We start from the raw sequence: 21,932 nt of genomic DNA, 5'->3' as shown, positions 1-21,932 counted from the left end.
AATTATACTTCGCAATCTAAACTGTCACTAATGGCATGTAGACAGAGGTCATGTGTGTCTCTTCCAAACCAGACCCCTAAAAATTGTCCATGTTCTTGTTATTTCTCATCAATGGACCAGATAAGGTCATAGTGGAGGATTTGGAGACCCCCTGTGATGACAGAACCATAACAAGGAAGGAGCCTGGGTCCCTACAATAAGTGGAAGAGGATGGAGCAGAGCCCCCACCCCTACCTATCTACACCTGTGAGTGTGAGCTATAACTTTTATTTTGCCCTGCCTCTGAGATCGTGAGGGTTGTCTGTTAGAGCAATTAGATTACCCTGATTTATACACAGCCTGTTCCTGGCTGCAGCTACTGGACTGAAATAAGCATTTGAACTATGTTGGGCCAATCCAATTCTTCCCTCTTGGAATCTGAAATTGGGATTGGAGACAGGTAGTAAATCAGGAAGGTGTGGGGTAGTCATGAATGGAGAAGCAGAGAGAGCAATCTGTAAAGGGAAAACTGTGAAGCAGATGTGCAGGATTCAGGATTGCAATTGTCCACAAAGCCCGAGTGCACTTCCGCACTGCGGGTTCTATGGTAGACCCAATTATCCCGGTAGCAGCCACACCCCCTTCTGCTTAGACTAGCCTAAGTGGGTTTCTGTTAATCGGGGAAAAGAAAGGATCTTGACTAAGACAACCACATACTGCCTTCTAATATCCTGTGATAGTGGAGGCTAAATTTAAATTGTCTGAATACAGTGTGAAGTTTGGATGTGATAATCACCCAGTTTGTGTGATCATGGCGGACACCCAAAATGGTGGCTCAAACAATATGCGCACTTCAAACCGTGTGGATCCTAAAGACATCTACGTTTATCTATTAGTAGAATCACCTGATCTCCACTCACTGCTCACAGGGCGGACCCACCTCAGGCAGGTAGAGCAAGGTAATCCGTATTACTTTCCATTACCTAGCTGGCAGTGGACTCAAGAGTTTGTGGAAAAAGATCCCTTGTGGTTTTTGAATTAGTTACCATTCAAAGTCATTAAAATTCAAATTGCAGGCAGCTTTATTTTCAGAAAGTTGCTTAAAAATCAATCTCTAACCATTATTTTGATTTTACTTTTGAGCTTTCTTTATCCAGAATACTTTTTTTAAAGATACATACTTTCTGTTATTTTTGAATCCATGTATTCTCAGTAAAACCAAAATCAAACAAATGATGAACATTGTGGACCATTACATAAAAGTTCTGGATGTGAATAGTAACTAACATTTAACATATATTGAGCACTCACCACATGCCAGGCATTGTTCTAAACCAGAAGTGGGCAAACTTTTTCCATAAGGGCTAGATGTATAGTAAATACTTTAGGCTCTGTGGGTCATGCTGTCTCAGCTACCCAACACTGCCATTATAGTTGGAAAGCAGCCACAGACAATACATACATGAATGGTCATGACTGTGTTCCCCCAAAAAGTTATTTTATAGACAATGAAATCTGAATTGCACAAACCTTTCACATGTCATAAAATATTCTTTTGATTTTTTTTTCAAACAAAAATCATTCTCAGCTCAAGAGTCATTCATAAGCAGGCAGTGAGCCAGATTTTGCTACTGACATTAACCCTCTCAGCCAGGTACTATTATTATTTTTCCATTTGACAGATGAAGAAAGTAAGTCATGAAGAGGTTAGGTAACCTGCTTCTTCACAAAACAGGAAATTAAGAAATGGAAATGTGGAAATATACAAATTTAGCAAACTGAACTTTTGCTTGTTTACATGCAGGTTTTGTAAAAAAAAAGGTGTTCACAATTCTTCTAGCTTAACTGTGCAAGGAGGAGGATCAGACCAGAAACAAATTCAGCTAAAATTATCTTAATTTACCGGTAAATCAAGTTTAACCCATTCGATAAAAGCTATAGAGTTCACACTAATAAACTGAGTGAAGAAAATACTTCAGTGGTCTCCACCTCAGAGTTAACAGAATTTATAGAAGCTCCAATTGGCTAGGCATGGTGTTTCACACCTGTAATCCCAGCATTTTGGGAGGTCAAGGTGGCAGATTACTTGAGGCCAGGAGTTCAAGACCAGCCTGGCTGACATGGCAAAATCCTGTCCCTACTAAAAATACAAAAATTAGCTGGGTATGGTGGTGTGCACCTGTAATCCCAGCTACTTGGGAGGCTGAGGCATGAGAATCACTTGAAACTGGAAGGTTGCAGTGAGCTGAGTTCGTGCCACTGCACTCTAGCCTGGAAAACAGAGCAAGACTCTGTCTCAAAAATAAAATAAAATAAAATAAATAAAAGTTCCAATTTTTCCCTAATATATTTCCAGCCCAAATCTTGAGATATATTTTGCTAAGGCCAAAACAATTTCTTTTCACCATCATCATCTACTAAACAATGAGCATCTCTGGAACAGACATCATACGTGATTAATTTCTTAATTTATTCATCTGTTCAGTCAAACATTTATTCAGCAATTATGGCTTGTCAGATAAAAATAATGATTAAAAGGTCCATTTTTATCCACAAGGAGCTCACATTTTGTAGAAGAAAAATATAAATAAGAAGCTATAATTGAGTATGATGAGCACAGAAAGGATGCTATGCGAATGTGGAAGAAGGAGCTCTCTACCAGTTTTTGGAGGTTGGGGAAGGCTACATGGCAGAAGCACAATGCCTGGCACAGCACAAGTTATAAATAAATGTTGTTGAATGAACGGATGAATAAATGAACAAACCAGTAAGAAAATATTTCCTGAGTGTCTATTTGTGGAGGAACAACAAAGTTTGAAAATCAAGTAGGACTCATGTTGGAGTCAGATCGCAGAGAACTTTGAATCCCAACCACAAGAGTATGGTGTTAGACTTCATTTGGTGAGCCACTTTTTAAGATCTGAATCTACTTTTCATATTTATGAAGTTTAAAAATGACATGAAGGGAAAGTGCGAGGGTGATAACTAGGGACTGACAGGGTGGGTATGGGAGGGTGCTTATTATAAACAACACTAAATAGGAAGACTTGTCAGTGCCAGTCACTGAGGGGTGGGGGGCACAGCTGTGAGGTGGTCAGGATGAGGGCGGGCCACCTAGGATCCTCCCAGATAATAACACAGGCAGCCTTTTATCCTTTGACCACTCTAGCTGGATTTCAGAATTGTCTGCTTAGACTTTTTAAATTGTAAAATACATAATATACACAAAAGCTATGCATATCTACTGCTTAAAGAATAACAATAAAACAGAAATAGAACATTTCTATTTCTAGACAATCTTAATCTATTGGTTGAAAATTTGAGCAGGATGATAATGCGCGCAAGCATGACTTAAAAAACAACCCTGGCTTTGTCTGCAGGACATATGAGAGGAGGCAATGTCTACAAGGAAAGAGACTGGAGTGGTTTTTGGCATTTGAGCATTGTGATGGCTTTTTGATGCATTAACTTGGCTAGGCCAAACAACAGTTCCCAGTAATTCATCTAGGTACTGCTCTGAAGAGATTTTACCGATGGGATTCAAGTCCCTAATCAGTTGACTTTAAGTCAGATCAAAAGAGAGTTCACTCCAGGTGGGCCTGGCCTAATCAGGTGAGCCTTTTAAAAGATGGCTTAGGCCTTCTCCAAGGTCAGAGACTCCAAACAGTCATGTCTGGGGGGTTCCAGTCTGTTCCTGATAGTCTCTTCCTGACTACCTGCCCTACACGCTTCAGACTTGCTTTGCCAGCCCAATTGTGTAAAATTCCTTGCAAGAAATCTCTGTATATATGCATATGTGGACACATATACAACACACACCTCTCATATATATGTATAATCACCTACTGCTTTTGCTTCTCTGGTTAAACCTTGACTGATACAAGCATTAAAACAGAATTTGAAATATATATTAAAACAGAATTTGAAATATATATTATATATATACACACACACATATACATACACACACACACACACATATTCTTAAATGCATAATCCACTAAATCTAATTCACTATATATAAATACCTGTGTTCTGATTTGTTTTGCCACGTCCAGTCAATATGCTAGGTTTTAGAAAACTGAGTTTAGGATTTCCTTCAATCCAATTTTTTAAAGCCTGAAAATGAAAAGCAATTATCAATTGGACACTCCTTATAAATCATTTGTATTAATTCAATATTGAAATACATGCAAAAAGAAAAAAATTTAAAGTTAGTACACGTACAGTTTTCAGACTGACAAACCTGAGAAAAAAAGCATTTTGGAATTGAACTCTATGTAATAATTAACTAAAATGGCATAGATCTCTGTAACCTGATATGGTTTAATCTCTAAGACTTTTTTTTTTTTTTTTTTTCAGATGGAGTCTTGGTCTACCACCTAGGCTGGAGTGCAGTGGCACGATCTTGGCTCACTGCAACCTCCGCCTCCCAGGTTCAAGCAATTCTTTGCCTCAGCCTCCCGAGTAGCTGGGATTACAGGCATCAGCAACCATGCATGGCTAATTTTTGTATTTTTAGTAGAGACAGGATTTCATCATGTTGGCCAGGCTGGTCTTGAATTCCTGACCTCGTGATCCACCCACCTCATCCTCCCAAAGTGCTGGGATTACAGGCATGAGCCACCGCACCTGGCCATCTCTAAGACATTTTTAAAAGAAAAAACAAAAGTTCAAAAATAGTGGGTATGTAGAATAAGTGAGTTTAGCATGATCACAGGACAGGAGATCAATATACATAATTCAACTGTATTTCTACATACTAGCAACAAACTATTGGAATTTCATAAGTTTTTAAGTACTGGACACAGTGGCTCACACTTATAATCCCAGCATTTTGGGAGGCCGAGGCAGGAGAGTCACTTGAGCCCAGGAGTTCAAGACCAACCTCGGCAACATGGCAAAAGCCTGTCTCTACTAAAAATACAAAAATTAGCTGGGCATGGTGGCACACGCCTGTAGTCTCAGCTACTCAGGAAGCTGAGGCAAGAGAATCGCTTGAACCGGGGAGGCATAGGTTGCAGTGAGCCGAGGTTGTGCCACTGCACTCCGGCCTGGGTGACAGACCGAGACTCCGTCTCAAAATTAAATAAATAAATAAAAATAAAAATTAGCTGGGTGTGGTGGTTTACACCTGCAGTCCCAGCTACTGGGGAGGCTGAGATGGGAGAATCACCTGAGCTAGGGAAGTTGAGGCTGCAGTGAGCTGTGATCACACTAGTGTACTCCAACCTGGGCAATGAGAGTGAGACCCTGTCTCAAAAAAAAAAAAAAAAGTTTTTAAAGTACCATTTATAATAGCATCAAAAAATTAATACCTAGGTATAAGTCTAACAAAATATGTGCAGAATCTGCTGAAAATGACAAAACACTGATAAAAGAAACCAAAGAACATCTGGTTAGTCCACCTTTAAGGTAGCCCTCAATGATCTCCACCTTCTGTATTCAGATCCTCATGTAATCCCCTCCCCTGAGTGTGAAGGGGACTTACTGACTTGCTTCTATGAATAAAATACAACAGATGCAATGTGGCATCATTTCCAAGATGAAGTTATGACTGTGGCTTCCAAATTAGACACCCTCTATCTCAATCTCTGGGATCACTCTCTCTAGGGGAAGCCATCTGCTGGTCTGTGAGATGGACCTGTGGAGAGGCCCACATGAGTGAACTCAGAGGCTCTTCAGCCAACAGCCATATGAGAGGAGTTTGGAAGTTAACCTTCCCCAGTCAAGCCATGGCCAACACCTTCACTGCAGCCTCATGAGAGATCTTCAGCCGGAAACACCCAGTTAAATTGTTTCCAGATTCATGACTCACAGATATTGTAAGATAATAGATGTTTGTTGTTTCCAGACACTCAGTTTTAGGGTAATTGTTCCTCAGCATTATATAACTAATACGGAAGCCATATATAAATAAAGAGATACACTATGGTCATGGATTAGAACACTCAATATTGTCAAGATGTCATTTCTCCCCAATTTTATCTTTATGTATTTTTTAAAATATTTTATTTTTTCAAGACCAAGTCTCACTCCATCACTCAGGCTGGAGAGCAGTGGTGCAATCTCAGCTCACCGCAGCCTTCACCTCCCAGGTTCAAGTGATTCTCCTGCCTCAGTCTCCCAAGTATCTGTGATTACAGGTGCAAGCCACCACGCTAGGCTAATTTTTGTATTTTTAGTAGAGACAGGGTTTCACCATGTTGGCCAGGCTGATGTCAAACTCCTGACTTCAAGTGATCCGCCCGCCTCAGCCTCCCAAAGTGCTGGGATTACAGGTGTGAGCCACCATGCCCAGCCTCAGTTTTGTGTTCAGATTCAATAAAATCCCAGCAGATTTTTTCATAGATGTGGACAAGCTGCCTCTAAAATGTATATAGAAAGGCAAAGGAACATAGCTAAAAACAACCTTTAAAAAAAAAATTGGAGGACTCACATCACCCCATGTCAAGACTTACTATCAAGCTACAGTAATCAAGACAGCATGGAATGGGTGAAGAGGTATATGTATGGATCAATAAACAAAACAGAGAATCCAGAAACAGATCCATGCAAATATAGTCAACTGATGTTTTCAGAAGTTACAAAGGCAATTCAGTGAAGAAAGGATAGTCTCGTCAACATAGAGAACTGGAACAACTGAATGTCCATACACAAAAAGAAAAAAAAAGAAAGCATCTCAACCAATACCTCACGCCTTATACAAAATTAATTTAAAATTGACTGTAGACCTAAATGTAAAATGTAAAGCTGTAACACTTCTAGATGATAACATAGTGAAAATCCTTGTGACCTTAGGTAAGCAAAGGATTTTTAGAGATAATACCACCACAGGCAAAAACCCATAAAAGAAAAAACTGATATACTGAACTTTGTCAAAACTTAAAACTTTCAATCTGCAAAAGATACTGTCAAGAGAATAAGCAGACAAGCCACAGACCAGAAGAAAACATCTGCAAATCACATTTCTGACAGAGGACTTTTTTTGTCAGACTATAAAAAGAATTCTCAAAAACTCAATCAGATGATAAACCAATCTTTTCAAAAGATTGGTTTTCAAAGATCTGAACAGACACCTCACCAAGGCAGTTACAGATCGCTAACAAGCAGAAGAAAGATGTTCAGCCATATTACTCATTAGTGAAATGAAAATTAAAACTCTAATGAGGTATCATTACCTACTCACAAAATGACTAAAATTTAAAAAGTAAAAAAAGGAAGAAATGCTTGCTCTACAAGTATCAATACTTACAATTAGAGTGACTAACATAGTGACAGCATGAAGCCAGGTTCCAAAACTTTGAGAGGGCAAGGTGGGAGGATTATGTGAGGCCAGGAATTCAAGACCAGTCTAGGCAACATAACAAGACCCCACCTCTACAAAAATAAATAAACAAATTAGCTGGGCATGGTGGCAGATGACTGTAGTCCCACGCATGGTGGCAGAGGGTGATGAGGTGGGAGAATCGCTTGAGTTTGAGAGGTTGAGGGTGCAGAGAGCCATGACTGCGCCACTGCATTCCAGCCTAGGTGACAGAGTGAGACCCTGTCTCTAAGTGGGGGGGAAAAAAAAACAACACAGTGAGGCATTAGAGTATTAGTATAAGGATAAACATATAATCAGAACAGAACAGAGAAACCCAGAACAGACTCACACATACACATATATGGTTTCTTGACCGTAGAGAGAAAACGGCTTTTTTTTTTTTTTTAGACACAGGTTCTACCTCTGTTGCTCAGGCTGGAGTGCAGAGTACGCTGTCATGATCACTGCAGCCTCAATCAATCCTCTAGCCTTAGCCTCCCAAGTAACTGGAACTACAGGTGCACAGCACCAGCTAATTTTTCTTTTTTAAGAGATGAGGTCTCACTATGTTGCCCAGGCAGGTCTTGAACTCTTGGCCCCAAGCAATTCTCCTGCCTTGGCTTCCCAAACTTCTGGGATTACAGGCGTGAGACACCATACCCAGCCCAATCTTTTCAATGAATAGTGCTGGGTCCATTTGTTATCTACAAGGAGAAAAAAAGCTTACGTCCACAAGAGCTCTGGTTTTCACAAAGAGAATTGTTATTGTCTCTGGGTTTAAGTGGTACTCTTCTTGTAAGATGAAGCAGAGGTCTTCAAGTTTAGGATTCTCATTGCTGGGATCCCTGGAAACACTTTCTAGTTCCTGCAGCTTTTCTGCAAATGGGAAACATTTTATAAATGGCATATAAATTCTAAAAATTTAGAACACACTGTGACCTTTAGCTATCGTTCAAACAGCTGATCTCTAAATCTTTGACCAGAATTTTATGAGTAATAAGTACTGCTTTAAATTGGTACAACCTTTTAAGAGGTAATTTCGCAATATATATCAAAACATAATACACACACACATCTTTTGATCCAATAATTCTACATCTAAGAATTTGAGACACAGTTATATTTAGAAAATTATGGAAGAGGTCTCCAAGGATTTCACTGTACCACTGTTTAGGGTATAAAAGAAAAACAGAAAACCTAAGTACCCAACAATAGGGAAACAGTTCAAAAGATCATGGGCTATGCATCTGATGTTAATACAATGTGGCTGTGAAAATTAATAAGGGAGCTATGTACATGATATATATGATACCAAAAATATTTTAAGGTTAAAAAAATCAAGGTAAGGACAGTATGTTCACTATTATCCCATCTTTAAAAATATAGTCAGGCCGGGTGCGGTGGCTCACACCTGTAATCCCAGCACTTTGGGAGGCTGAGACGGGTGGATCACCTGAGGTCAGGGGTTCAAGACCAGACTGGTCAACATGGTGAAACCCCATCTCTACTTAAAATACAAAAATTAGCCAGGCGTGGTGATGGGCGCCTATAATCCCAGCTCCTCAGGAGGATGAGGCAGGAGAATCACTTGAACCTGGGAAGCAGGGGTTACAGTGAGCCAAGATCTCACCACTGCACTCCAGCCTGGGAAAGAGAATGATACTCTGTCTCAAAAAAAAAGGAAAAAGAAAAAAAATATATAGTTATAAAACAGGGGTGTGTTACAGCCAGATCATACCAGACTATGGGACTATGGGAGTCAACTGTTGTGGTTTCTGTTTTATGGGTTTTTTGTTTTTTTTTTTTTTTTCCTGAGATGGAGTCTCCTGGCACTCAGGCTGGAGTGCAGTGGTGCGCTCTCGGCTCACTGCAACCTCTGCTTTCTGAGTTCAAGCGATTCTTCTGCCTCAGCCTCCCAAGTAACTGGGATTACAGGTGCATGCCACCATATCTGGCTAATATTTTGTATCTTTAGTGGAGATGGGGTTTCACCATGTTGGCCAGGCTGGTCTTGAACTCCTGACCTCAGGTGGCCCATCCATCTCAGCCTACCAAAGTGCTGGCACTACAGGTGTGAGCCACCATGCCTGGCCAATTGTTAAATTTTATTACTTTTTACAATTATCTACGCTTTTGAGGTTAGTTACACCTATTGTATCTATATGGTAGAAATACTATAGAATGATGTGCTGCTGCTCATCTCTTTTTAACACTAGTTCAATGACATCATGTTGGTAGCCTGGAATTCACTACAGTGGGAGCAGTTATACCATGGAAATCAAGAAAACACAAAAAATCAGTGCTTTATTGATTGACTGATTGATTGAGACAAGGACTCACTCTATCACCCAAGCTGGGGTCCAGTGGTGCAATCTCGGCTCACTGCAATGTCTGCCTTCCAGGCTCAGGTGATCCTCCCACCTCAGCCTCCCAAGGAGCTGGGACCACAGGAGCATACCACTATGCTCAGCTAATTTTTGTATTTTTTATAGAGATGGGGTTTCGCCATGCTGCCCAGACTGATCTCCAGCTCCTGAGCTCAAGTAATCCACCCACCTCAGCCTCCCAAAGTGCCATGGTGACAAGTGTGAGCCACCATGCCCGGCTTAATTTATGTTGAGAGTTTAGACTTATGAACATGATCAAAAAATAATAATACAGATTAAATTTAGCTATTACATTGAATAGCACAAAATATTGAGAAACATTCTCCCAGTTTTTGAAAAACTATTATACAGTTCAGCAAAAAATTGCTTGCATCACTGGCAAACGAGTGAAGTTCCAACATACACCTTTGTTGTTTCATCTTTATCTTCTAACATTAATGAAACTATATACCAACAACCATATCAGAAAGAACCACACTTCTTTGTCATTGCAACCCTTGGTTGGCCATGGATACAAAAAATCTGCAAAAACCACCAAAAGCATTCTATGAGAACCAATTGGCTATGTGGAATTTACAATAAAGAATAGTTTATTTTTATTTATAAATTGTGGTTTGTATACCTCCTCTATATCAATAAAATAATAAGCTTATGTACATATATATGCATACATTTTTTCTCTAGTGGGTTGTCAAATATTAACCAGCACAGCACTGGTTACACATATGTACAGTAAATACTTAGGTATAGGCCAAAAAAAACCCCAAAATTATTAGCAGTAATTACCTTTGGGAAAGAATTCAAAACAGGGAGAAGGAAAACTTTTTTTTGTTTGTTTAATATCTATTTTTTAACCATATGCAGGCAGTGAGATTATGTGCCATTTTGGTTTCCTCTTTATGTAAAAATATATATAGGCCAGGCACAGTGGCTCATGCCTGTAATTCCAGCATTTTGGGAGGCAGAGACGGGTGGATCACTTGAGGTCAGGAGTTCGAGACCAATCTGGCCAACATGGCAAAACTCCATCTCTACTAAAAATACAAAAATTAGCCGGGTGTGGTGGCGCACACCTGCAGTCCTGGCTACTCGGGAGGCTGAGACATGAGAATTGCCTGAATCCGGGAGGCAGAGGTTGCAGTGAGCCATGATTGAGCCACTGCACTTGACCCTGGGCGACAAAGCAAGACTCCATCTCAAAAAAAAAAAAAAAAAAGTATATATAAATTATGGTTTTTTTAATATCGTTAAAACACTTTTTCATATTTTTAAAGCTTTATAAAATTACTAAAAAAGAACGTTAAACAAAAAGAATGCTACTGTCTGTGAACCATATGGGAAACACCCTTTGCAAATCTTGTTTTTCCTTCTTCTAAATAGGGAATGGTATAAGCAACAGACTCTTCCCATAGGTACTAGATTTCATTGAAGCTAAATAGTCCTACCATCTCCATCTTCCTACATCCAGGACAACTCCCTAAGCATCCCCAAGTTTATATATATTAAATGCAATACATGTTTGTTTTGCCATTCCAGTCACCAAGAATGCTACTGTGGCTTCCTCCTCTGAAAACACCACTCACCTTCAAATCTCTGAGTAAGATCTTGCTCAATCTCATCGAATCCTGCTGCTCGGACATTGCTGAAGAAGTCTTTCAAGTAATCCAGAGCATCTTTCATTCGTGCATGCTCACTGATAATGAGGGCATCATTATATTTCTGTTGAAAGTAAAAACTGTCTCAATATGCTTCCAATGTCTAACACATTCACTGTATTTAAGTTCAATTCGTTGTATTTAACGAATTGTTTTAAGAAAACTTTTCTTTTCAAATCTATTCCAACTTAGCTTTTTAAAGATGAATGGCCTCTAACAGTTATGTAACAAAATCTTTGAACCAAATACTGTTAAAAGAAATCTCAATTAGCTAGTAACATTAATTATCATCACTTTGGATTATTGAATTTTACCTTAGAAAAGAAAAACTGCACGAAAAACACATATCAAAATTTAAAAATAAGGAAAGTAAATCAACTTCCACATCAACCTGCCTCATAATTCCAACATTTCACTTAATTTCTATATACATCTGAAGCCATCACTAAATTGTCAGTGTACCTTCCAAAATGATGGCCCTGACCACATCCATCAAATGTACAACTAAGCTAACTAAAATTCTACAAATGCATGCTAATTGAATGCATTTTAATATATTTTCAATGGCTGGATAAGCAGAGGTGATAGCTGTCACTATAGTTCCTTAACTTCTTGGTGAGCCAGAGAACCTGGATTTCTGAGCGTGGGGCGTCACCAAAGGTGAAGAAATGTGTGCTTCAGGACATAGCAACAGAACTTTCCACTTGCTGAGCTTTCAAGATGCTGTCACCGGACTGGTCTTGTATCTGGAATAATGTTCTCTCACAATCACCCAATTTTTTCCAACCATGTCAGTTAATGCTAGAGGCATGGCATAGAATCTGAGCCTTTATTTCAGTCCTGTTGCCTGCAGTATGAAATTTCAGAAAGCAAATCGAGATGATGTTGAATGGGACAACTTTTGGAGTTTGCTTCATAAGAACTTCCTGGAAAGGTTCCTAAGTGAGCTCTTGAGGACAGGATGAGAAGTTGATGTTATCTTGGCTTCCACGGTGCCACTCCCAGTAGGTGCTGTGACCAGAATACGACTCTTAAAAAGAGGAACGTACCCGCAAATGTGAAGTGTATAAAAACAGGGCTTTACAAATCCTGCTCTCTTCATCTTTGTCTGGCATCTGGAACACCATGCATGCTTTCTGAACTGTAACAATCCATTGTTCATATTTCTGTGTTCCAAATTCCCTATTTTGAATTTGAGATAAGTTTTCTGTTAAAAAAAAAAAAAAGTTTTTCACTGTGTCATATGGTCAGTCATTTAGGGTTATAAACAGGCCTCACCCTCTAATTTTCTTTTTCTTTTTTTTTTTCCTTGAGGCAGAGTCTCGCTCTGATGCCCAGGCTGTAGTACAATGGCGCGATCTTGGCTCACCGCAACCTCCACCTCCCGGATTCAAGCGATTCTCCTGCCTCAGCCTGCTAAGTAGCTGAGACTACAGGTGTGTGCCATCACACCTGGCTAATTTTTGTATTTTTAGTAGAGACAGGGTTTCACCATGTTGTCAAGCTGGTTTCGAACTCCTGACCTCAGGTGATCCGCCTGCCTCGGTCTCCCAAAGTGCTGGGATTACAGGCGTGAGCCACTGCACCTGGCCTAATTTTCTTTCTTACTCTCTGCAAACAGGATATTCCTCCTGAAATAGTCTTAAGTCATCTAGTTAAAACTATTTAACTGGATTCAGACTGGTGAAAAGGTGGAGGCAGGGTACCTGAGGTGGGAGAAGTAAGAAAATAGAAACTCATGTGACTCCATCACCATCTCTCCATCCTTCTGCTCCTTCCCCCATTGAGATAACACCACTGTGCTGCTGGATAATATGACAACCTCCAAACTGTTCTCCCTACCTCTTGCCTTGTTCCCTCCCTTGAGTTTTAAGCAGTGCATCTGTGTGTTTGTTTGTGTGTGTGTGTGTGTGTGTGTGTGTGTGTGTGTGTGTGTGTGTTTGATTGTTTCTTGAGTACTGGGTACCAAGAATCAAAGTACCTTACACTCATAATTTCATTTAATTTTCACAACCCATGAGATACATATTACATTTCATATATTGGGAAACTGAAGTTCAGAAAAGCCAAGTAATAAGTAATTTACCCATAGTCACACAGCAAGTACGTGGAGAAAGGGCAGGAATTCAAACCCACATGTGTCAGATGCCCAAGCTCTACTGGCTCTATGAGCTGACAACCAAAGCAGCCCAGAAATAAAACAGTAGACATGAAAAACCCAACTTTGCCTTTAAAAATGAAGAAGTAAAAATAACAGGTCTCAAGAGCTTCATCAAAGGAGGATATATAAAAGCAGGAGATTGGCCGGCCGCAGTGGCTGATGCCTGTAATCCCAGCACTTTGGGAGCCCCAGGCGGGTGGATCACGAGGTCAAGAGATTGAGATCATCCTGGCCAACAGGGTGAAACCCCGTTTCTACTAAAAATACAAAAATTAGCTGGGGGTGGTGGCACACACCTGAAGTCCCAGCTACTTAGGAGACTGAGGCAGGAGAATCGCTCGAACCCAGGAGACGGAGGTTGCAGTGAACTGAGATCATGTCACTGTACTCCAGCCTGGCGACAGAGTGAGACTCTTAAAAAAAAAAAAAATCAAGGAGATTTAGGACTCAGTTCACCCTATGTTCTGCTTTGCTGTGAACTTGGGCCTCCTGTTCTCCAGAGCAGCATTCTCAGGGCCAAGCATAGAATCGGCCCTCAAAAGACACTTATCACACATGCATCTGTCTGTGTGCGTCTCCTAGGATAAGCCTCAGTTGCTTGGTTCAAAGCTGGAGCATCTGCTGTGGTCCAGGCTCTGTGCAGGGTGCTGGGGATAAGATGAGGAGACTATGGCTGTGTTCTCAAGCAGCTGAGTCTGTGAGTTACTCTGGTATCAGTTCGCCAGGGCTCCTCATGAAGAGCACAGTACAACCAAAGTCACAAGCAAGAGCTATATTTCTGGGTTAAATTCTTCCCCTCACTCATTCATTTTCAATAATAGGAACAAAGGAGGCTACCCAAACAAGTAGTATTGACATGCTTCTTTCCAAGTTGCAGCTACAACGAGGTGGCCAGCAGTAAAGAAGATGAGCCAACAGGTACTGATTGAACCTGGGTAGGTGTAAAAATAGCCTAAGCAATTTAGAGATGAGCAGCTAACTGGATTCGGACTGGCAAAAAGGTGGAGGCAGGGTACCTGAGGTGGGAGGAGTAAGAAAATAGAAACTCACGTGACTCCATCACCGTCTCTCCATCCTTCTGCTACTTCCCCAATTCAAACCACATCAGTGTGCTGCTGGATAATACGACAATCTCCAAACTGGTCTCCCTTCCTCTTGCCTTGTTCCCTCCAACCCATACTCTACCCAGTGGTTAGAGGGAGTTTGCAAAATTGCAGATGAGAAATCATCCCACCCCACTGCTTAAAAGCCTTTAGTGGGTTCCTGCAGCCAAAATCCTGCCCCAGCTCACAGGCTCCTCCCCATGCTCTGGCCTCTGCTTGCTTTTGCTTCTCATTTCTGGCCACTCTCCTTTCAGCATTCTACAGGACTAATGGAAGTCCCTATACTCTTTCTAGTCTCCTGGCCTTTGCATATGCTATTCCCTGTGCCTGAAACACACCTTAGCACCCCCACCACACCAGCTGCTTTAGTATTAGTATTACTTCTCTAATTTTGGCCTTACCATTAGACTAGAAATGCCCTGAGGCCAGGGGCTGTATCTTAGGGTTCATGCTGTATTCCCATCACCTAGCCCATTCCTTAGCACTAAATGAATGAACATATGCATGAACACATTCGGGAAACTGCTAAATCAAAAGGATTCAGGTAGGGAAGTAGTAGCATATAACATTGGAAAGATAAGTAGAACCTGGGTGTTCAGGCAGGGCTCAGACTGCAGGTTAGAGGCGTGAAGATTATCCTGTAGGCAAAGGGTTTTTAAGCAGGACAGGGACACGATAAAATGTATTCATGAAGACTAACTAGTTCATGAGGGGTTGAATGGAAGAGAGAGCAGAGGTAGGCAAAATCAGCTAGAAGGCTGTTAGAACAATTATAATAGAAATTAAACTGTGAAAGAAAAGGGGAGAGAAAAGCAAAATAAGTGTGAGAGGAGAGACTCCATGAGGTGTCTTACAGACGTCACATTTAACATGTCTAAAACTCAAAACTCAAAACCTTGTACCTGCCAAGGCTGCTTCTAGTCCTGGTACCAGGACCACCCACTGGCATTCATACAGGTGCCTAAGCCAGATGCCTGGGGGGAAATCAGCCCCTCCTGCCCCTTTCTCATCCCCACCCAAATCCGTTTAGCCATTCAATCATAACACTCACAGCTGGAAGCATCTCACATGTGTCTCCTTCCTTCTCCAATCCATCTCTACTGCCTCTCTTTGGTCCTTCTCATTCACTGGTATCTTTATTACGTCACTAATCAGTTTTAATCTTCACTTTTCTCCCCATTGTTTTTAGGATAAAATTCAAATCCAGGCCCTTCACTGTCTTCCCCTGGCCCATCTCTAGTCGCACTCCTTTAATGCTGGGAAATGTGCTGGGTGATTGTCCCTAGGTATAAATCTGAGCCAGTAGAGGAATGGTGGTTTCATTCAGGTAAACAGGAAAGTCAGGAGGGAAAGCTGATTTAGAAGGTAGAGAAAGCAATGAATTGACTTAAGTACAGTTATTTTTCAGGTGCGTGTGTCTGGATGAACTTACTTTGGATTTAAAAGGAAAAAAAGAAAGAAAGAAAGAATAGAGGAGGACATATAAGGCTCCTAAATAACCTATAATCAAGGAAGACAACCTCTGGATATGGTCTTGACATTGTCTGAACTAAGGAGAACACAAAAAGACGATAGTGAACAATAAATGGCTATTCCCCAGTAGAGAGAACACAAAATATGAGATTTATCTCACCGAGGTCTTTGCAGATTCTCTTTGCCAGGCTCTCTGTGTCCCTCATCAGCTGAGCTATGATGTATTTAAATTTGTCGCTAATCCGTGATTCCACTTTCCTGAAAACTAGAGACGTCAAAAAAAAAAAAAAAAAAAAGAAAGAAAAAAGAGTGAGTATATTTTCAGGAAGGACAGATTGTAGTTCAAAGTAGGTATCTCTAAAACCTTTCTCTGACTTTGATACTTCCTCTGAAAAACCTAAGGTTCCAGGCTCACTGGCAGGTGGTCCAGATGATACAACAAATGCTCAAAATGCAATGGCTCCCTGTTGCTTCTTGTACTGATTCTAACACCTGTCTTTCATGGTGTAGGTCTAACTAACTTCTTTTTTTTTTTTTTTTTTTTTTTTGATTGAGACCAAGTCTCACTGTGTCACCCAGGCTGGAGTACAGTGGCGCGATCTCGGCTCACTGCAACCTCCGTCTCCCAGGTTCAAGTGATTCTTCTGCCTCAGCCTCCCAAGTAGCTGGGACAACAGGTGCACATCACCATGCCCAGCTAATTTTTGTATTTTTAGTAGAGACGGGGCTTCACCATATTGGCCAGGCTGGTCTCAAACTCCTGAGCTGGTGACCCACCCGCCTTGGCCTCCCAAAGTGCTGGGATTACAAGCGTGATCCACCACGCCTGGCCTAACCAGTTTCTTACTGTGGCTGTCCTGTTACCTCTTCTCTGATGAGGCGGGCATCTCTCATGTCTCTGCAAGTGCCACAATCTAACCCTGTCTCTGTGCTTTGATATTCTCCCTCCCCACACAGCCCCCAGCAGTATTCACACTGATCCTACCATTTACCAATATATGATTTCAGCCTAATTATTAATTGCCTGCAATGTGCCATGCTTTGATTATAGACAGTTGAAAGAACACACTTCATGCTCCATACAGGGCTGTGATCTTAAGGGAGAGAAATATACATGGCTAACTAACCGTAGCAGTTCTCTAACAGAAGTACATGTAAAGTGTGGCTGGGTGTGGTGGCTCACACCTGTAATCCTAACACTTTGGGAAGCCGAGGAGGGTGGATCACTTGAGGTCAGGAATTCAAGACCAGCCTGGCCAACATGGTGAAACCCTGTCTCTACTAAAAATACAAAAAATTAGCCAGGTGTGACGGCACACGCTTGTAATTCCAGCTACTCAGGAGACTGAGGCAGGAGAATCACTTGAACCCAGGAGGTGGAGGTTTGCAGTGAGCCAAGATCGTACCACTGCACTCCAGCCTGGGCAACAGCACAAGACTCAGTCTCAAAAAAAAAAAAAAAAAAAAAAAAAAAGAAGTGGTACACGCAAAGTGTCACAAAACACAGGGAAAGTAACACCTAATTCTTCCAGGGAAGTCAGAGTTGTAGAATAAATACAGGAAGAAGAAAGAAGAAAGCAAGAGTAGTCATGTATATTCCATCACAACTTGGCAAAGAAAAAGAAAAAAAAAGAGCAGTGATGTACCAAGGAAGCACAGACAAAAGGTGGGAGAGAGAAAGCACACGGCATGATTGAGGAGCCCAGAGGAATGCAACATGGTTGGGTTTATGAATGTTTGGAGGTGATGAAGCTCAGAGGGCAGGAGGAACCGGATTGCAAAGAAATTCATATGTGACACTGAAAAGTTGGGATCGGGTACATCAAAATCCTTACTTACAAGCAGCCTTCAAAAAGGAACTTATCTACACCACTCCCTATTACATGTCTATTTGTTCTACCTCAGAAATACAGTCACATACTACTTAGAGAGCAAGGATGAAGTCATATATATTTTCTGCATCCTTCTCTTCCTTGCAGGGTTAGTGTAATAATAACATCAATAAACAATTGTTAGTCATATTAAAAAATCATATCTGATCTTTGGAGGAGTGACATCATGAATTCAGATCATTCCATTTCAACTAAAATGATCAAATACATATTCAAACAGTGATGACCACACAGGCACAGAGCATGGGAAAAGGCTCAGTGAGCCCAGCTCTTGGCTATCTGATGCCTAAATTCTCTCATCACCTCTTTTGCATTGCTAGTACATTTATAAGAGGTTTTTGGAAGCAAAGAGGAAGAACGTTTGCTCTCTACAGGCCACTTCTGAGGTTCATCCATTGCTTGGGATGAGAGCTCAGTTAGAGAGGCTAAAAAATGTGACTATTACTCAAGTTCGGGGTTAAATATTTTCTACTAAACAGAGAGAGGGTCAAAGTTCAGTATTCGTCTAGACGGCTCTAAACTAGAGGTAGCAGAGAGTAACAGACTCTCAAAGGCTTGTTACTGGATCCAACTTACACTTCTGGGGCTTATAAACAACTTGCTCCAGTTCCTCCAGATTGTGTTTGACTGTTGCTATCACTGACGCATCAAGAGAAGCACACAGCTTGCAGATATAATCCAAGGCTTCATCTGTGTTTTTGGCATCCCCAACACCAACCGAGGCAGTCAGCCCAATGACCTGTAAGGAGCATTCAAAATCATTAGATGTCTGAGAAATGGTACAATGTTTCCACAACCCCTCATATAACTCTTTCCTGCTGGGTAGGGCATTTTTTTGTTTTTACTAACACACAGTGTATGGCACATGGAGGCACATAATGCATATTTACTAAGTGAACAAATGAATAAAGGAAACAAAATTCATAATGAGTTGTACAATATGGACTTGGGACCTGAGAAGGACATCTTCAGTGTGGCCATAAGAGTAAGAAAATAGGAGTTAGGAAGATTATAGCTCTTCTGAAGCATTCGTCTGACTTTGGAGATACCTGGGGCAGTGGGCCTGAAGATCCTCCAAGTTTCTGATCTAGATAATTAAACATGATCATATTGTACGGGTGTTGTTTACTAGTGTTGTGGCATTCATCAAATATCATCAAAGTAAAGATGGATAGTGATGGAATCGTTCCCTTTTTAAGGTTGTTCACAAGAATCTGTGGAGTTAAAATGATGATGTCATTGTTCTCAACAATCTGTTCCACTGGGACATTCTCAGCTGTTGCTCCAGAAATGCCTGTGACTCTATACCTGGGAAATGACAGAAATTCCATATTACTAACCACGATGTGGATAAGGAACCACAAAGATGAAATGCTAGATCAGAACATCAACTGATTAAATTCTCCCTGAGTCCAAAAGAAGAATAGCTGTAGGCAAGTCCTTAGCACAGAGCCTGACACATAGTAAGAGATCAATAAATCCAAGCTAGTTGTAATTTATAGTACTATATATTATTTTAAGTCACTAAGAGAGAGAAAGAGTACGTAAAAGAATAATATCAAATAAATTATAAAATCACTAAAGAAGTTAAATGTGCCACGTAAACATCAAATTTATTCCTGAAGTCATTTACTCCCCATAGAAGGGCAAACCAGGGGAGTTTAAGATTTCTGGTACATCTAACAAAAAAGACTTGAATCCATGAAGGGATAACATCTGGATTATATAAAAGCTGAATCTAATATAAATTTTTTTAAATCATTTGTCAAAAACAAAACAGAAAACACATCAATTACATGAAGCTGGAGAAAAAGAAGTTGAGGCAACTATTATACCTACCCATGTCTTTCAAAGTATTTTGAGAATACAGATTTCTGCTGTTCATACACTGGGATCTGATTAGCAAAAAAGACAACTTTCCCCTTTTGTCCTTGTGGGAATTTTTTAAGATGATGTTCACATATAAGCAGTGAAACAAAGGTTTTTCCACAACCTTTTAACATGTAAGGAAAAAAGAAAACATGTAACTTATATATTAGATATTTCTCTGGAAAGGTGTTTATTTTTGGCTCTTCTAATACCACTGAGCTGACTAATTAATTGATAATTTAAATATGTTAATGATTACAGAATTTACACTATGACTAAAAAATATCAAGCTGCTCCCTAAGTAGCATGCCAACAGCCAGGACCCAAAAGCAAGCTAAAAGAGGACACTTTTCTTTACCTTCTCATGAAAGGTAAAGAAAATACATTAAATACATTAATGTACATAATTAATTAATTACATAATCCCATAAAAAACATTAGGATTATATCAGGACAGTTTTCTCAAAAGACACATGGAACAAGGAAAAAACTGAAACTTGCCCATTCTGCCCCAGTATTCAACAAAAGAAAAAAAAGGAAGCAAACAGAAAAACTATGTAAGTAATGGCAATAGGCTTACCTGTAGGAGCACATATTATTGTGTTTTTTCCTTTCATAGCAGGCAAAGCAAGCTCTAATTGGTAATTTCTTGGTTTAAATGGGCTGTACAAGTTTGTATCAGACACTTCTGGAATACAAAAGGAGCAAAATTACCCAACAGTTCCTGCTCTGAGGAATCACGGCAATAGCTACAGTCTAATGTCCACAAATTCTGACTCCAGCAAGAAGAGCCTCATTGGAGAAAGTTTAGAATCCTTTCTCTTGGTAACCATTCTAGCTTTTCCACTAATTTGAAGTACAGAATTCTCTCAGTGACAAAGTATTGATGGCAAGAAAGAAAAAATAAAAAACATGAATTATTTTTTATACAATCATGGAAGGCTAACAGAAACCAAAGAAAGAATGGCCCCATTCAGGGTAAGACAAGCTGTCTACTAAAGGCAATGCTGTATGCGAAAAAAGCAACAAATCCTCCCACGATCTTTGAAGAAAACCAAACTGTTAACATTGGATTCTCAAAGCAATTTCTTATTAAGGAGCAATAATGCTTTGTTGTTCTTCAAGTTCTCAAATGATATTTTCTCTCAACATAACCAGAAGTTCTAAAAAATAATCAAAGGCTTTATCTCAATAACAGGTAGGCATATAAATCATTAAGAGCTAGCAAAGACTTTGGAAATTATCTACTGAGTCTAACCTACCCATTTTAGAGAAAGGGAGAATTTCTAAAAGGTTAAGTGAATTAAACTCACACAAAAGACATGTAAAGGCCAGGTGCAGTGGCTCATGCCTGTAATCCCAGCACTTGGGAGACTGAGGTGGATGGATCACTTGAGGTCAGGAGTTCAAGAACAGCCTGGCTGACATGGTGAAATCCCCACCTCTACAAAAAAAATACAAAAATTAACCAGATGTGGTGGCACATGCCTGTGGTCCCAGCGACTTGGGAGACTGAGGCAGGAGAATCACTTGAACCCAAGGTTGCAGTGAGCTGAGATTATGCCACTGCACTCCAGCCTGAGCAACAGAGCGAGAGACTCCGTCTCAAAAAACAATAACAACAACAACAACAAAAGGCATGCAAGAATCTTCACATGTCAGAAAATTTAAAGCAACTCATATTCATTGATTTGTTTTTTTTTTCCAAGGGGTAACAGATTTTATTCTGAAATGACCAAAAAAAAACAAAACAAAACAAAAAAACTTGTAACATTCAGTTGCAGAAGTAATCTGCACATTTTCTCTTTATGATGTTATTCTAATATCATTTTTCTTCTACCACCACTATTAATCCCAATTTCCTTCCTGATACTCTATAAATAAGTTTTTATTATGGCATATTATGCAACTTTCTGGTCTCATAAAACCATCAAGAAAATATGCTTTGAGAAGCATAAGGGGGCCTCACAGGGCCACAGCTAACTTATACAGTGCCTTTGTGTAAATGACAAAAGGGGGCTCCTCTTGGAGGACACAGCCCCTCAGTGCACTGTGTGGCAAACGGCACAGGCTGGATCTCAGCCCCTACTCAACCTCTCAGCCA

General features: G+C 40.3%; 1 protein-coding gene across 5 annotated transcripts in view; it reads right to left on the bottom strand.

Moving 5' to 3' along the window:
• Positions 1 to 21,932, bottom strand: part of RIGI (RNA sensor RIG-I) — a 75,891-nt gene that overhangs the window by 18,424 nt on the left and 35,535 nt on the right. For 4 of the 5 annotated variants that reach the window (XR_008619741.2, XR_008619742.2, XM_003830100.5 and 1 more), the window contains 9 exons: positions 20,409 to 20,516; positions 19,799 to 19,952; positions 19,009 to 19,267; positions 18,536 to 18,698; positions 16,228 to 16,332; positions 12,380 to 12,537; positions 11,259 to 11,394; positions 8,016 to 8,164; positions 4,008 to 4,098 (listed from right to left, as the gene is read on the bottom strand). Coding sequence is in view for 3 of the 5 variants with exons in the window: in XM_003830100.5 (XP_003830148.1) it covers positions 4,008 to 4,098; positions 8,016 to 8,164; positions 11,259 to 11,394; positions 12,380 to 12,537; positions 16,228 to 16,332; positions 18,536 to 18,698; positions 19,009 to 19,267; positions 19,799 to 19,952; positions 20,409 to 20,516 (1,323 nt within the window). In the remaining 2 variants the exon portion in view is untranslated. The remainder of the gene's footprint in view (positions 1 to 4,007; positions 4,099 to 8,015; positions 8,165 to 11,258; positions 11,395 to 12,379; positions 12,538 to 16,227; positions 16,333 to 18,535; positions 18,699 to 19,008; positions 19,268 to 19,798; positions 19,953 to 20,408; positions 20,517 to 21,932) is intronic. The other variant, XM_055092060.2, reaches the window with a different exon arrangement.

The sequence above is a fragment of the Pan paniscus genome, chromosome 11, assembly GCF_029289425.2.
Source record: "Pan paniscus chromosome 11, NHGRI_mPanPan1-v2.0_pri, whole genome shotgun sequence".
Taxonomy (NCBI): Eukaryota; Metazoa; Chordata; class Mammalia; order Primates; family Hominidae; genus Pan; species Pan paniscus.
Note: the sequence above shows the minus strand (reverse complement) of the source record. Positions and strands in the feature narration are given on the sequence as shown.